This window comes from Phoca vitulina, unplaced genomic scaffold (genome assembly GCF_004348235.1).
Source record: "Phoca vitulina isolate PV1807 unplaced genomic scaffold, GSC_HSeal_1.0 scaffold73, whole genome shotgun sequence".
Taxonomy (NCBI): domain Eukaryota; kingdom Metazoa; phylum Chordata; class Mammalia; order Carnivora; family Phocidae; genus Phoca; species Phoca vitulina.
The window spans coordinates 6,929,076-6,945,505 of NW_022589776.1; the positions used below are offsets into that span (position 1 = coordinate 6,929,076).

The 16,430-nt window shown below is 38.8% G+C and overlaps 1 protein-coding gene across 2 annotated transcripts in view; it reads left to right on the forward strand.

Annotated features, from left to right (window-relative positions):
* The window catches only part of SOAT1 (sterol O-acyltransferase 1), a 76,433-nt gene extending 64,357 nt beyond the window's left edge, over positions 1-12,076 (forward strand). For both annotated transcript variants that reach the window (XM_032393412.1, XM_032393414.1), the window contains 6 exons: positions 606-735; positions 2,678-2,775; positions 3,882-3,980; positions 5,285-5,420; positions 6,053-6,198; positions 7,726-12,076. In XM_032393412.1, the coding sequence (XP_032249303.1) occupies positions 606-735; positions 2,678-2,775; positions 3,882-3,980; positions 5,285-5,420; positions 6,053-6,198; positions 7,726-7,782 (666 nt within the window). In that variant the 3' untranslated portion in view covers positions 7,783-12,076. The remainder of the gene's footprint in view (positions 1-605; positions 736-2,677; positions 2,776-3,881; positions 3,981-5,284; positions 5,421-6,052; positions 6,199-7,725) is intronic.
* Positions 12,077-16,430: the final 4,354 nt, after the last annotated feature.

Sequence of the window (16,430 nt, forward strand, 5' to 3'; positions counted from 1 at the left end):
TCTATTTAAAGTGTTGGTAAATTCATGTCTACTGGGAACTCTAGACCTCTTTCTGAAGTCTTTTAAACTCTTTACCAGTACAGTAGATGGTATTTGTCTTGCAAACATCAAAAGTAATTTCCTTCAGTAAAAGAATTTAATTAAAGTCATTCCATTTGGTTACTTTAGTAAGCATCTATGTTAATTTCCCCCTCTCCTTATGGTTTTTTGTTTTGGGATACATATGTGTGGGTATGGTCTGATGTCTTCCCCATCGCCACCCACTGCCTTGCCCCATCAGAATCATAAATCCCAGAAGATCTCATTTTAAACTCTTGTCCCAGTCAAATACCCCTTTATGAAATAAGTTCTTTTGTGCTGGGTTTCACGTAGCAGGAAAAGCAGGTTCCAAGAGTCTCATCTTTTAGTATGCCATTTGATAAAGGGTTGGGAGAGAAGAAGGTATGATAGAAACTAGCTTGTGTAATATCTCTGAAGGATTGCAGTTTGGCAATCTTATATACTAGCATTAATGGAATATATATGTGAACATTAGTCCAAGGGTCACATATCTATCTTCTTTATCAAGCCATCAGTATTATAATTATATCTCTGTTATATTCCAGGTTTTTGGTTGCTTTTTTTATGTGTACTACATCTTTGAAAGGCTCTGTGCCCCCTTGTTTCGGAATATCAAACAAGAGCCCTTCAGCGCTCGTGTTCTGGTCCTGTGTGTATTTAACTCCATCTTGCCAGGTAACATGGGTACTGGTTAATTTGGCCATTCATGAAGTTATAAGGAAAAAGAGCTGTTGCACATGCACACCTTTGATTTTCCTGCCTTTTGCTCTGAAGTCATCTCTACATCTATACTCATCTCGACTTCTTTCCATCTATTTCATAAGTGAGTATACTTCCAGTTTCAGCCCAGACAAACTTTCTGTTTGTCTTCTGACTTTCACCCAAGTTTTGCTTTCTGTGACTGTGGGTAGTCCATATTCATGACTAATCTTCCTGTTCACTATTCAGTTCATTGTAATCTTGCTTCTAATCCGACCAGGCCACTAATGTGGCCTTTATTGAAATCACTGGTAACCTCCTGATTCTAAATCCGGTAGATGGTTTAGCCCTTATTCTATTTCATCTCCATGAAGCATTGTTTGGATGCTGTTGACCGCATTTTGAAATCTCTCTCTTGCTACTCATTCTCATTCTCCTGTCTTTCTGGCCATACCTCAGTCTCCTAACTTCATTCATTCCACTTACTTTTTTCTAGAGATACATGAGTACCTATTATGTGCCAGGTGCTGAGGACCTAGCAGTGAAGAGGACATAGATGCTCTCTACTCTCTGGAGGCTTTCAGTTTAGTTTAGTTTCCTTTACTTATTCTTTCTTTTTTCTCTACCTGTCAAATGTTGGTCGTGTTTTCTGTTACCTTCTTTCTTCCTTAACCTCTCTCCTAGACTCCTAGGTAACCTTCCCTGATTGCCCCCCCAAGATTCACTCCAATAAATTATTTTATCTGTCCCTTTAATAGAATATATATTAAATGCATGTCTTCCTCACTAGGCTGCAAATTCCTTGAGATCAAGGATTGTGTGTTACAGCCAGTCAGCCAACCACAGTCTTTCCCATATTGTCTAATACATAGTAGATGCTCCATAAATATTCTTTGATATTTTTTTAATAAACAGGTGAATGAAAGGGATAGGCATATAAATGGATATTTACAATGTAGTATAGTATATACTACTTAAGTAGGATAAACAAAGTGTTGATGAACTTTGTATCATATTGGACATGACATTTAATATTGGGTATTGAAAAATAGGTGTTTGGCAGAGAAGTGTAGTGGAAACGTGCTTCTAGGTAGTGGGATGGAAGCAGAGGCATAGAGTATTTTCGAATGGCAGAAGTCCAGTTATGGATGATGTTTACAACACTGGGAATAGAGTCAGAGATAAGTTAACTTTGTCACTGGACATTTTGGGCTGGATAACTCTGTGTTTTGGGGGGCTGTCTTGTGCATTATAGGATATTTACCAATCTTCTTGCCTCTAAAAACTAGATACTAGTAGTACAGCCCTTACCCCTTGAGTTGTGACAACGAAAAATGTCTCCAGAATTGTCAGATGTTCTCTAGGGGGCAAAATCTCCCACAGTTTTAAGCAACTGGTTTAGAGGAATGCATGAGGGCCAGATTTTAAAGGGCCTTGGGTACCAAGTTAAGCCATATAGCTAGGCATTTCTATTAAAAACAGGCTGGGTCATTTGTTATCTATAAAACCCACTAGGGGGCGCCTGGGTGGCTCAGTCCGTTAAGCGTCTGCCTTCGGCTAGGGTCACCATCCCAGGGTCCTGGGATCGAGCCCCACAACGGGCTCCCTGCTCAGCGGGAAGCCTGCTTCTCCCTCTCCCACTCCCCCTGCTTGTGTTCCCTCTCTCACTATATCTCTCTCTGTCAAATAAATAAAATCTTAAAAAAAAAAAAAAATAAAACCCACTTGGAAGGAATTTAGTGCTTTCTAAAATTAAAATAACTTTCAAAAGAACATGGTGTCATCTCTTGAATGGGTAAGCTGGAACAGTAACTTTTATTTTACAGAATAATTCCAGCTAAGCATATGATGACATAAAATTAACTGCTTTGCATGAGCTATTTGGAAAGGCCTTTAATATTGTTAATCTTATTTTTAGGTGTGCTGATTCTGTTTCTCATGTTTTTTGCCTTTTTGCACTGCTGGCTCAATGCCTTTGCTGAGATGTTACGCTTTGGTGACAGGATGTTTTATAAGGTGATGTATACTTGGCCTTCTCTTTCTTTTCACATTTTATTTATGCACTTATGTCCTCATTGTTAAGTATTTGAGCATTGTTGAGCATGTTTAACATAAACATTGCAAAGTTCTTTTTCCATGAGTTTTATCAATATTAAGTCTGAGATTCTGATGTTGATATACTTAGCACAGCCTCATAGCCTTACCTTCTACCTCTTAATATCTGCTCCCTTAATAAAGCATATGGTTTCTACTGGATCCTGTATTGGTGGGAAAGCATGTGTCCAGAGGGTATCATGAGACTCTGCTGATCATTCATTTGAAATTGGCTGTCTGGTGCTATAGGAGTGATCTTAGCAAATTATTTAAGACTGTTGAATAGTTCATACAGGAAATAACTTTTCCCTCCTTTATTTTGAAAGGCATTAAGTATACTTAAAATAGTTGGAATTAAGTTCTAGACAAGAGCCAGGGTGTTCATAGTGTTCTGTAATCCTGTCTAAAGCCCTCTAGGGTTTTGTTTGTTTGTGGTGGTCTGGCAACACCCAAAGCCTTCCACTCCTTTCTCAGAGAAACAGGGGGTGTGGGTTGCAAACTTTAGCTGTCTGATTCCATGGGTCTGATCCTAAAGTAGGGAGGGATTTGTTGCAGGTAACCATTGTCTCACTCATTGTACAGTGTAAATTTTGTCGTTTATGGTACCAGCGGGACAGCTCTTTAGGCTTAGCACGTTAAGCCTATAGGACTTTAGATTTCTCTCCCTGTGTTTTAGCAAGGTGAGGGGATTTACTGATTGCTATTTAGATGAACCTTAGATTTAATGATTCTGTATGTTCTGTATCTTCCATCATAACTTTTTTGATAATGAGACAGAATGAAGTTACAGATTTCATCATCTGTAGATCCAAAATTCGTGTCATATATTGAGCATTAATAACCAAAATGCCATTTAAGATTTTTCTGACTTCAGTGTATGGACTAACAAATTATCATGACACACTCTGGATATTATGTTGTGTGTGTATGTTCTTTAGGAATACTCAGGGGGTTTTGCATTGGTTCTGTGTGTATATGTGTGTGTATGTGTATATGTGTAGTTCTAAATCTTTGCTTTTTTTCCTCAGGATTGGTGGAACTCTACATCATACTCTAACTATTACAGGACCTGGAATGTGGTGGTTCATGACTGGTTGTATTACTATGCTTACAAGGACTTTCTCTGGGTAAGCGGCAAGATAAAGTTGATGTTCAAGAAATGGAGATCCTTTTCCAGAAAGTATTATTATTGTGCAGCTGGAAGTGGTCTTCAGTTCTCTCTGGGCCATTTCTGCCTAAGAAAGCTTATGCTTTGAACAGTATGTACGGTGACGAGATCTAATACCACAGTTGTGTTCCGGGCTGTATTTTACATGATTACGAAGTAAGAACGCATGGAGGCATCCAGAGAAGGTGAAATGATCCACCAGTAATGGATCATTTCTTATGACTCTCAATGCCAGTAAATAATCTCCCTCTAGCTTTTTTGTTTTTTTGGTTTCTTTGCTAAAGTAGGACACACTTAAGTTTGGATTTATATCTTTCCAACTGGTGATACGTGTCTTTGAGACATTCTTTAGAACAGAATGTATGTTGACTGGTGACTGTCATGAATGATTATCCCTCTGGATTGCAGGTTTTAGTTATTAAGTAAGTCACTATTTGGCTAAGTGATAGCAAGACATGGTGCAAATGGTGCTGTAGTCGAGTGTTCTTTCATTTGTAAGTGTAGTGTCACTTACGGACAAGGCCTGTTGCTTCTTTCTAAATCATAGTGAAAATGGAGAGAATGCCTGCCTTATCCACCATACGGTGTTACTCTAAAGGTTGAGATTCGATTGTCCATTTATATATGAAAACTGTTTTGTCTACTGTAGTGACTTACAGACATAGGTTACAAATAGGTTTTTGAAAATATGCCCAGTTCTTTCAACATTCATGGTTTTGACAATGCCTCATTTTAGTAAAATAAGGATTTGAAAGCATAGATGTTTTTTGTAATTATTTACTACATTTGGATTAATCCAAGGAGTAGATTGGAAAAATCAAATATAAACATAATTAAATAGGTGCCTTTAGCATGTGATAATTATAAGTCTTTTATACAGTTGACTCTTGAACAAGGGGGTAAGGGTGCTCACCCTCCCACGCAGTAAAAAAATCTACATATAATTTTTTGGCTTCCCCAAGACTTAACTACTAATCACCTACAATTGACTGGAAACCTTACTGATAAGGTAAATAGTTGGTTAACACGCAATTTATGTGTTCTATGTATTATATACTGCATTCTTACAATAAAGTAAGCTAGAGAAAAGAAAATGTTGATAAGAATATCATAAGGAGAAATACATTTACTGTACTGTGCTATATTAATTGAATAAGTGGACCCATGCAGTTCAAACCCCTGTTGTTCAAGGGTCAGCTGTATCTAGTTTGGGCTTAGTTACTTTTTAAAAAATTACTTTTTCATATTCTCCTTTTACCCTAGTTTTTCACTAAGAGATTCAAGTGGGCTGCCATGTTAGCAGTCTTTGCTGTTTCTGCCGTAGTGCATGAATATGCCCTGGCTGTTTGCTTGAGCTTTTTCTATCCAGTGCTTTTCGTGCTCTTCATGTTCTTTGGAAGTAAGTATCTTGGCGTGCTGTGAGTACCGAGCATCAGGCTAAAAGAGAAATTTATAGAAAATGAAGCCTAAGGCAGGGTGGACAGCTAGATTGTAGCAATACCATTTCAAGGCAGTGTTTATCAGATGGTCACAGCATTGACTTTGAGTAATTAAACCACGCTCTGTCGCAGGATGCTCATCCTTTGAAGTAGAGAAATGAACTTAAATAGCCTCTTGAAGACTAATGATAACACCGATTTGGGAGGTCATGAAGACTATAAACAACTTCCGCACTCTGTCAGTGTTCACCCCTGAAAAACGCGGACCCTTGTTTGGGTGGGTGGAGGGAGGGACAAGTTCAAATATGAATGATTCCATGACATATTTTCACCTGCTCTGGATATTCTCTGATTTCCAGTTAATCACCGATTGATAAATTTCAACACTTGAAGCTTCATTTTTACTTACAGAATCAGTGGCCAGAATAAAACCTGTATACCCACAGTTGATGCTCATTGTGATAATTACATAATTACAGCACATATCTAAGGCCCCTTGTTTCCTGATAGATGATGTTTTGATAACTATATATATATATATATATATATATATATATATATATATATTTTTTTTTTATCATTCTAACTTTAGTGGCTTTCAACTTCATTGTCAATGACAGTTGGAAAAGGCCAATTTGGAACGTTATGATGTGGACTTCCCTTTTCGCGGGCCATGGAGTCATCCTGTGCTTTTATTCCCAAGAGTGGTATGCACGTCAGCATTGTCCTCTCAAAAATGTGAGTCCTTGGTTAGGCTGGAGTGGAAAAGTAACGTTTTTGTTCCCTGATTATGAGGCTTGGTAGGCAATATTAAGGAGAAGAAGAGTAGTAGAGATGATGCTGAATTAATGTTAAGGGGAGGGAAATAAGGAGTAAAAGGATTAGCTTATTACCTGATCTTACTGCACTGGCTTTGAAAGTTTTCTTTGGTTTTCTTTACACTGAATGCTCCTAGTTCTTGTTTTCTTTTTTCTCTTTTTTTTTTTTTCCTTTTCCACTTTTTTTTTTTTTTTGAAGTATCTTCTAATTTCCTTCCTGTGTCCTGAAAATGTAGATGTTCTGCAGGGTCTTCTCAGTGGCATGTGTATCCTCCCTGCCACCACCTACACAGATATATATTTCTTACCTCTTCCTTCCCAAAGTAATAAACTCTTCGTAAAAATGTCCAGCTACACTCATATGCCTAAGATCCCATTTCCCTTGATCTTTGTTGTTGTGGTTGTTTGTAATTATGTAAGAGTCTCATTTTTAAAACTTTTAGTTGCATACGGATAACTCCCAAATATTTAGGGGGTGCCTTCTTGGTATATCTGACTATTTCTCACAGGTACCACAGGTATCTGAAGACACCTATAGGCAAATTAATGTTTCTCTCCCAAATCTTCTCCTACTGTCTATCCTGTTTTTCTTATGTTGCCCTAATGCCCCCTCCTTATTTCCTCTATGTGCATCTGAGCTAGCTGCTTTGGTCTGCCTCTGGTTATGGTGCTCTCTGCACTCGGATTCCACCTGTCAGATTTTATTTTCTCAAAATCCACTTTGGATGCAACATCTTCCAGCTTTTTCAGATTCTTTTTTTTTTTTTTTTTAAGATTTTATTTATTTATTTGACAGAGAGAGACACAGAGGGAACACAAGCAGGGGGAGTGGGAGAGGGAGCAGCAGGCTTCCCGCTGAGCAGGGAGCCCAATGCGGGGCTCGACCCCAGGACCCTGGGATCATGACCTGAGCCGAAGGCAGACGCTTAACGACTGAGCCACCCAGGCGCCCCACCTTTTTCAGATTCTTGCTCCAGTTTTTTCCTATTGCTGAACTTTCATAGTGCTTCATCTGTTCTCATTTAGATAATTTAGTAATTCTAAACCTTGTATTATAGTTTGTATATATATTTTATTATCCTTTTACCCTACTACAATTTAGATGTTAGGCCACTAACAGTAGGTCTGTGCTAAAATAAAATGCAAGATCCAAAAGAGAGGTAGTGCCTGTTTGGAATTTGGTCAGAAGTCCGTGTAATTGTATAGAGTTTACAGGACTTTGAAAGCTTTGTGTAAAACTTCTAAATCACTATAATCTGTGTTGTAGATAAAAATAATGAACATCTTTTGAATTAGCAAGCTGCTTATAGCTTAAAGGTTACCGACATGCTGGGAGGCATTGTAGAGGTGTGCAGTTTATAAAATTAACACCCCCTGTCTACCCCGACACCTTGTGCACACGTGCGTGCAAATAAACTACTCTTCCATTCTTCTTTCCCCATTGAAGCCCACATTTCTGGATTATATCCGGCCACGTTCCTGGACTTGTCGTTACGTGTTTTAGAAGCTTGAACTTTGTTTCATTCCTTGACACTGAAGATGGGTATTCTGCCTGATTTGGGGCCAGCATCTGTTTCCAGCTGTTACTGAAGTTATCTGTGGTATTTGGATCACTCTGCGCTTTACAGATGGCTTGCTCCATTCCTAGGTCAGCTGAAATGTTGCAAGTTTACTGGAATCTTGTGCACTTAAAGCAGTACTTTTTTTTTTTTTTTTTACCTTTTTGGGAGAAGGGAGACTTACATAGCTGACATAATGACAGATTTTTGCTGGGTTTTTGTTTTTTGACTCCCATCTAAACATTGTGACTAAACAGCATGTTTCCTTGGCCACTGACTTAGCCAAAACACTTATGAAGAAATCATTTAAATATTTCAGGCTTAGAAATTTTTTTCAGGCACACTGTTGGAATGTATGCTAATTAACTATGTACTTAGGAAAGAAAAGAAAATAATGTGGAACATTTTGTTATCTCTAGTAGAGCGAAAATCTCTCGTTTCCAGAGATAATCTCGTTATACATCCTAATTGTATTTTTTTTTGGAAAGAAGTTCAGTTCTACTCAATTTTTACCTTGTTTTCTCTATAAAGTGTAGGTCATGATTTTTGTGAAGCAAGATTATATCTTTCACCTTGAATTCTTGAGTTTACATCCGAAATCTTACATAGTGAGGGAACAGAAAGAAGTGGCACAGGACAAAGAAAAGACATTTCCTTTTACAACTTCCAAAGTAATTTTTAAAAAAGACTTGCTGAGCCAATCGTATGTTTAAATTATTTTATCGTGGAACTTATATGGAGGATAACTTTTTTTTGTTGTTTAAACTTTAATAACTTTTGGGAAGTTATTTAGAAGTACCCTTTGGTAAACTTATTGTTTAATAAATACTGACTTGAAATAGTTGGCAGGCTAGTAAGTCTGTAACATATAAGTATTAATCACCTCCATTAATATTAAAGTGATTTTTAAAGATCCGGAAGCTGGCTTCTGCACTGCTCAATTATTACACTTTTAATGGTATTATACGTTAGGTGAAACAAATTAATATGTGATCATTTTCAAGAAAATGTACTCTATATGTGATGTTTCCATGTTATAAGATGCCCATTGCTAATACAGTGTGGTGTGCAGGAATTATTTTGTTTGTGTGTGTGAGGTGTGATTATGTTTGTAAAGATGGAGCATTGAATGGCCTATCAGAGACCGTGGAGTTGAATTTTCCACCCAGAGAAGTGAGACTTAAGAATTACCCAAAAGGTGATTTTCATTTGGAGTAGCCAACTTGAGAAGCTTTGTTGGTATTCTAATAGCCCTACTTCCATCCAAAAAGTTTTGGGACATCTTTTTAGAATTGTTTTAAAGTCAGTTTGAGTGTCACAAGGAGGAGAATCGAGTTTCTTAGTAGTCACAACTTAATTTGTACCACAAGTACCCATTTTCTTTCATTAGTACCTTTGATCCAGATGAGTTTAGGCAATTTTCAAATATAAGATCCAACTTTAACAGACAGAAGTGCATGTGACACGAGGTCATTTCTTAAAAAGTAGTTCACATGGTCGCAGCAGTAATTGTCTGGACAGTGGTGGTGTAATTGTGATGGAGTCATAACCTCCAAACGAGACTGCTTTCGTACATCTTGTAATCTCTGGTATTTTTATTAAAAATCAGAATGACTCAGTCACTTGAATTTATGGGACTACATTTTAAATATAAGGAGGGAGTTAAGAAAACCAGATTGGTCTAAGACTGTTTTATGAATAAGTCATCGACTGAAGGGAGAGAATGGAACTCTTTGATCTGTATTTCTGTTAAGTGCTGTAAATGTTACGTTCTCATTGCTCATTGATTTTGTTGCTCTGTATTGATTCTGAATATTTGTAGGACTGATGAAGGCTGGTGAGTTTTTTTGTTTGTTTTAGCTCTCATCTTCCCTTTATTAGTGTTTTTTTTTTCCCCCTGCCCAAGACCTTGAGGTGACAACAAAAAATGTTTAAAACTAAGGACTCTTTAGAATGATAAGACTGCCCTAAGAAGTTTTCACAAACACTTAAAGGAATAGCTACTTTCTGTGACAGAAACTAGTTTGATAGCCATGGTCTTACTGCTAGCCGCTCTTAGCAAAAATCGTTTTATTTAAACCACTGCCTACACTCCTAAATAAATTAAAACTTCTGATGTGTTTCAGGAAGATTTATTGATTTTTTCCCCTCTTTTGCTAATAGGGGTGAAAATTAGTTACAGGATGATAACTTTTTTTCCTTCTGAAAAGAAAAGAGTTTAAAACTTCTTTCCTGTAAGAAGTATTAATGATAGTAGCCATTATTGTGGGTGTTTTCTCTAAGACAACAGCTATATCTCAGACTTTGTTTTAAATCTGTTAGATGGTTTCATTCTCAGTCCTGGATAGTGAAGGAAAATGGAGCTGTTTGGTTTTTTTTGGTGGATTAATCTCCTAAAATTGCCTAAGTGAAATTACTTGCTTTACATTAGAATTTAATTAGAAAATTCAGGTTGCTTTTAACCTTTCAGTAACTACTTTTTGCTTTTGGAAGCATGAGGAGTGGGGGAAATGCTTTTTCCTTTTAGTTGTAGGGTAAGAGTGGGTGACATTGGCAGGTGAAGAAGGTACGGTAAATACTCTATAATTGCAAACACAGATCATATTGTACAAGTCATTGATTTAGTGTAGGCAGTTTTCATTGAATTTTAAAATTATACTTGGCATGAAAAATGGAATCCTGAATTCTTTATAGAAAGCCTAATAGAACATTATGTATTTTAAAGGTTGGTCATGTGGGTTATGTAGCCTAAAAAGATTTAATTTATAAATTGTTGAGGTCTTTTATGCAAAAAGATGTTTGTTTTCTGTGGTCATGAGTAATTTTGAGTAAAGTTCATTATTTTGTATGGGGAAAAATAATGAAGGTAAACTAACACAACTGTAGTAACCGGGTTTGCCTGATGAGTATGTTTTAGTTATGAAACCATAAAAAAAGATTGTTACACTTAAGCCCAGCATGCAAAACAGGTAAAATATAGCTGCTTCTGGTTGAGATTGGGACGCAGGGCTGGAGTCCTGTTGTTTGGGACACCCATTTTCTCCTATCTCCAAATACGCAGTCGGAAAACCACTGGTGCAGCAAAAAGGCATGCACAGATGTTTAAGATGGCCCCATCCTTACTAGCAGTGTGACAATGGGCACAGTTGCTTTGTTTATTAGAGCCACAGTTTTACTCATCTGTAAAATGGGGGCAATAGCTACCTCAAAGGGTTGTTAGAAAACGCTGGCCCTGGCAGGAAAAGGGCCTCATTATCTTCTTATCGTCCATAAATTCTAACTCTGAATCCTTACTATCTCATTGGAATGTTTTAAAAATGTGAATGTTTCAAATGCACACTCCTGAGACTATGTGCTTTTAAATAGACTTGCGATGATGTGAATGCCCATCGTACCTGGACTGATACAATAAGACTCCCATAATGGAACTAACTAGAATTTAACAGGATTATTAAAGGCACTTATGTTTCCACCTCCAAAATTACTTTCATATTTATCTGTTTAGCATAAGGGTAGGCTTCTAAAAGAAAAGCATGTCTACCTTTGCCTAGGTATTTAAGTGTTAGAACTAGTGTGTATACTTTATAGTTAAATTTTAGAATTTATGAAGAGGAAAAACTAATGAGGCCCTAATTTTGCCAGTATAAACAATGCTTATAGTCTTAATGGAAGATAGTTCATACTTTTGTTAATAACGTGTAATGGACTTGCTTACTAACCTTGTGCAAAATTTTATGTGACTTACATAGATTTATAATACAGTTTATATATGTGTGCATATATACTATCGGAGAAGGATCTGTCTTGGTCACCGTTTTACTTAAGCTGTAAGCTTTATGTTTATGGCTCAGAAATTGAAGAAACTGGGACGTAAAGGTTCTGAAGAATAAAATGAGTATTACTAGTAAAGCTTATATAAGCATTTGAGTAGTTTCTAACATCACTAAAGTTTCTATCAGGTAGTAGAATTTTGGAACCCTGTTTATAAAGGAGGTAAAACATGGCTTCAACTCTGGTTGAAATGGGGAGAATGGAGTCCTTCTTGCTTGGTCCGCCCATGCTCTTTCTCACCCTAAATTTAATGCCCTGCTTGAACATCAGTAGTGATAAAACTGGAAAGCTGTCCAATCTATATAATCTACAAAGTCCTTTTAATAAAGTTCCCACTTTTTTTCTGTAAAGCATAAAGACTTTTTTTTTTTTTTTAAGATTTTATATGACAGAGACAGACACAGCGAGAGGGAGAACACAAGCAGGGGGAGTGGGAGGGGGAAAAGCAGGCTTCCCGCTGAGCAGGTAGCCCGATGCGGGGCTCGATCCCAAGACCCTGGCCAGGATCATGACCTGAGCCGAAGGCAGATGCTTAACGACTGAGCCACCAAGGTGCCCCGCATAAAGACTTTTTAATAGCTAATTTGGATTTGAGAAAAAGGGTTAATCTCAGAAGTGATAGTTTAAAAAAAAAAAAACCAAACAACTAAAGCTGCCTCTTCTGTATTCCTTTTTTTCTAAATGCTTCCTTCTTTCTACTAGCACTCCCAAGGGAGTGCTAACCTTTAAGCTAGCAGGTTATCCCCTGTGCTGTGGGGTTCGTTTGTTTTAGTGAAGTGGTAGGTGTGCTTTCTCATGGTTCTAACTAACTCTGAGACATGAGGCAGTTTGTGCATGCAGTCACTTAGGGATACAGTTTGAATTCCTGTGTCCAAATGTGCCAGTTCTTGGGTGAGAAGAACGCTCCCTCTCCAGCCATGGCTCCGCCATTTGGGCCCGTGTGGCTGCTTCCTTCCTGTGTCTACACTCGACCAGCTTGTGCTTTAAATCCATTGTGTTCTGAGCGCAGCAGAGGGGTCATGGACATCTGAGGTGGTTTTAAAAGTTTCTCTATAATTAAAGATGTCTTTTCTAATTCAGTCGTGTTTGCTCTTTTCCAGAATTTCTATTCATGACCTGCCCCCCCACGCCCTGCCCTGTTTATCTAATCACTGGTACTATCACTTTGTTCAGTATGCATTGTCTTAGCGTTAACTTAAAATCTACATACAAAATGGCAAAATATTGCATATGTGAAGAATGTGGTAAATAAATATATTTGGAAAAAGCCTAGTCTCTGTTGTTTTTAAAAGTAATCAAGTTTATTCAATATTTACATATTTCATAATTACAGATTTTTTCACTTTTAATTTTTAAAAGATTTAATTTGAGAGCAAGAGAGAGAGAGCACTAGCAGGGTGAGGGGCAGAAGGAGAAGCAGACTCCCCGCTGAGCAGGGAGCCTGATGTGGGGCTCATTCCCATCATGACCTGAGCCAAAGGCAGATGCCTAACCAACTGAGCCACCCAGGAGCCCCAGATGTTTTTCATCTTAATGTCAGACAGCTTTATGTGCTGAGTATAGCCAAAGAGAAGGCAAATAACTTTCTTATCCAGAATGATGGAGGGGGAGCCATGTTAAAGATTACAAATTAATAAATGATAGAGCCCAGTTGTGACAGTGACACTTTGAGCCTCCTCTCTTTATCGTGGTCATTATTTGTTGCTTGATTCCTTTTGCAGTTGGCCTCTTAAAACATGTGAATGGCTATTTCTCAAAATGTACCCACCTCTTCCCCCTAAATGGGTAGATATGGACTTAGTCTTCTAATGAGAGGTGGCAAATCTGTTGGTTGAGAAGTGTGCTTTTTCAGACAAGACTTGGGGAAACTGATTTTGAAGCAAGATTCATTGCTTTTCTTCCTCCAAAGAATCTCCTCATAATAGGAACCCATTATGAGTAGGATTTGACATCACAACATTCTTTCCATAGAAGCATCATCTAAGAAGTCCTCTAATCTTCCATGCTCTGGCTCTAGCCACCTGCCTCTGCAGGGCCAGAGGAGTGGGAAGGGGGAAATCCCTTCAGAAATTAGATGGGCCCCTTCCTGTTTCTTGGACCAAGTGAGTATTCTTCGGCACCAGGGGCAAAAGCATGTTGTGGAAGTTTTCCTTGAATTTACTGAAGTTGAGGGTCCTGACCTTTTAGGCTCAGCTTGCATCTGGACTCCAATGAACGAAGGTCACTGGAATACCGGTTTGTAACTATACCATGAGAAATCACACAGGTTGGTAAATATCCCATGAGAAATCACGTTGGCATGGTTGCTGACTGAATTTGCTCCGTAGAAGCCTAATTTATGGTATGATGAGAAAGATGAATTTCTTCTAGACTGCATCAACACCACATTCCAGATACTGTGCTGTGCACTGAAGATATGCTTGTGAACAAAAACCAAAAGCATATTTCTTCCTGTCGGCACACCTATGTGGAATCGGAAGGTACTTAACTGAATAATGACATAACTGAGACAAGCTGAGGTATCATTTCGGTTTTAGGAATGTCCTGTGGAAGCAACACTAGAAGTTACTCTTCCCCTGAGAGGCACTTGGCTGGGCAGTGCCTAGATTTCTTTCTCAGTGTCTCCTTCACAACACTTACTTGATACCTTCAATCTTTAGCTACACTAAGTACAATTACTGGTCTTTTCCCCAGTCAGACTCCTTCAGGAAGCTATGCATGCTATTTGTAAGCGCCCACAAATGAGTGTGTAATCCCTGCCCACACACTTAGAAACTGAATCGGGGGCGCCTGGGTGGCTCAGTTGGTTAAGCGACTGCCTTCGGCTCAGGTCATGATCCTGGAGTCCCAGGATCGAGTCCCGCATCGGGCTCCCTGCTCGGCAGGGAGTCTGCTTCTCCCTCTGACTCTTCCCCCCTCTCATGTGCTCTCTCTCTCTCATTCTCTGTCTCAAATAAATAAATAAAATCTTTAAAAAAAAAAAAAAAAAAAAATGAATCGGTAAGGGGCGCCTGGGTCGCTCAGTTACTTAAGCATCCCTGATTTTGGCTCAGGGCCATGAGATCGAGCCCCACCTAGGGCTCTGCCCTGAGCTTGGATCCTGCTTAAGATTTGCTGCCTCTGCCCCTCTCCCTGCTTGTTGTCCCTCTCAAAAAAAAAAAAAAAAAAGAAAGAAAGAAAATGAATTGTTAAAAGGTTGGTGCAAACACGCTCCTACTGTTTTTTTTTTTCCCCAGCTCAGGGCATGTTTGGTGATCACAATAACTGAATCTCTTCTGAGATTCCACTTGAAGCCAGAGGACCCTACTGCTGAGTTGGGTGTTTGTTAAGCTGCCAAAGAATTTAGTCAATGCCAACAAGCGCAGTTAGCCCTGTTTATTATAACTATGGCTGACATTTTTACTATCATGATGTGTTCCATTTAGGAAAATTATTACCTGCTCATCTTGGATTTTGCTGTGATATTTTCCATCAAAGACCTCAATAATACTTTACCTCTCTCCACTTTAGGGTTCCCTTGCTATCAATCAAAATTATGAGAGGGGTGCCTGGGTGGCTCAGTTCAGTTAAGTGACTGCCTTCGGCTCAGGTCATGATCCCGGGGTCCTGGGATCAAGGCCTGCATCGGGCTCCTTGCTCAGCAGGGAGCCTGCTTCTCCCCTGCCTGCTGTTCCCCCTGCTTGTGCTTGCTCTGTCTCTTTTGCTGTCTGTGTCAAATAAATAAAATCTTTAAAAACAAAACAAAACAAAACAAAATTACGAGGAGTTTCCCAAGAGTAGCAACTGTATTCTTCAATAGCTATGGTCTTAGTGTAATATTCTTAAGTGTTCATCTGTCTTTGGGCATTCACTTCATATACTTCTACAACTTTAACGCAGACCTTTACTCAGGAAACAGTATGTATAATCACACCATTGCACAGGATAGAAAATGAGAAGTAACCTTTGATGTCTTTTTCTTCATACCACAGATCCAATCACTTACCAAATTCTATAGATTTTACTTTCTATGTGTCTCTTGAATCTGTTCACTTGTCTTCATCTCTTCTATCAGTCCCCTAGATTTTTTTTTAAACTAGGTTAAGAATGTGAAAGATCAGTTACCTTGTTCTTCCAGTACCCAAAGGCTTGATAAACTGTAAGCTGAACGCTGGAATTTTAGGATCTCTGAAGTTCAGTCTTCTGGTTATGGTTCCAAACTAGAATGTAGAGTCACACCACCATTGAGGAAGGCAGAAGGCAAATAAACTGGAGGAAAGTTACCTTCCACCTACTTGTGCATTGCTTTTGCCTTTCACCTGTTTGATCATTGCCAGTCCTTAGAGGGAACTACATGTGTGCTATGTGAGTGTTGTCTCTGTAGATTCTTGGAAAATCTAGAAAAAAATTAGAGTGATGGTATAGGGCTAAAGGCTAGAATGCTCAGCTAGCTAGGGTGTTTGACTAGGAGAATTAGAATGGGCCATAGAGACTGTGTGTGTGTGTGTGTGTGTGTGTGTGTGTGTGTGTGTTTACAGAGAGCATGAGGGGGAAGGGGAGGGACAGGGAGCGAAATTCAAGCTGACCTCCATAGAGACTGTGTGTTTGTGTGTGTGTGTGTGTGTTTTTACAGAGAGCGTGAGGGGGAAGGGGAGGGACAGGGAGCGAATCTTCAAGCTGACCTCCCTCCCCCACATAGCGAATCTTCAAGCTGACCTCCCTCCCCCACATTGCAGAGCTCCCACCACCCATGAGATCATGGCCTGAGCCGAAACCCAAGAGC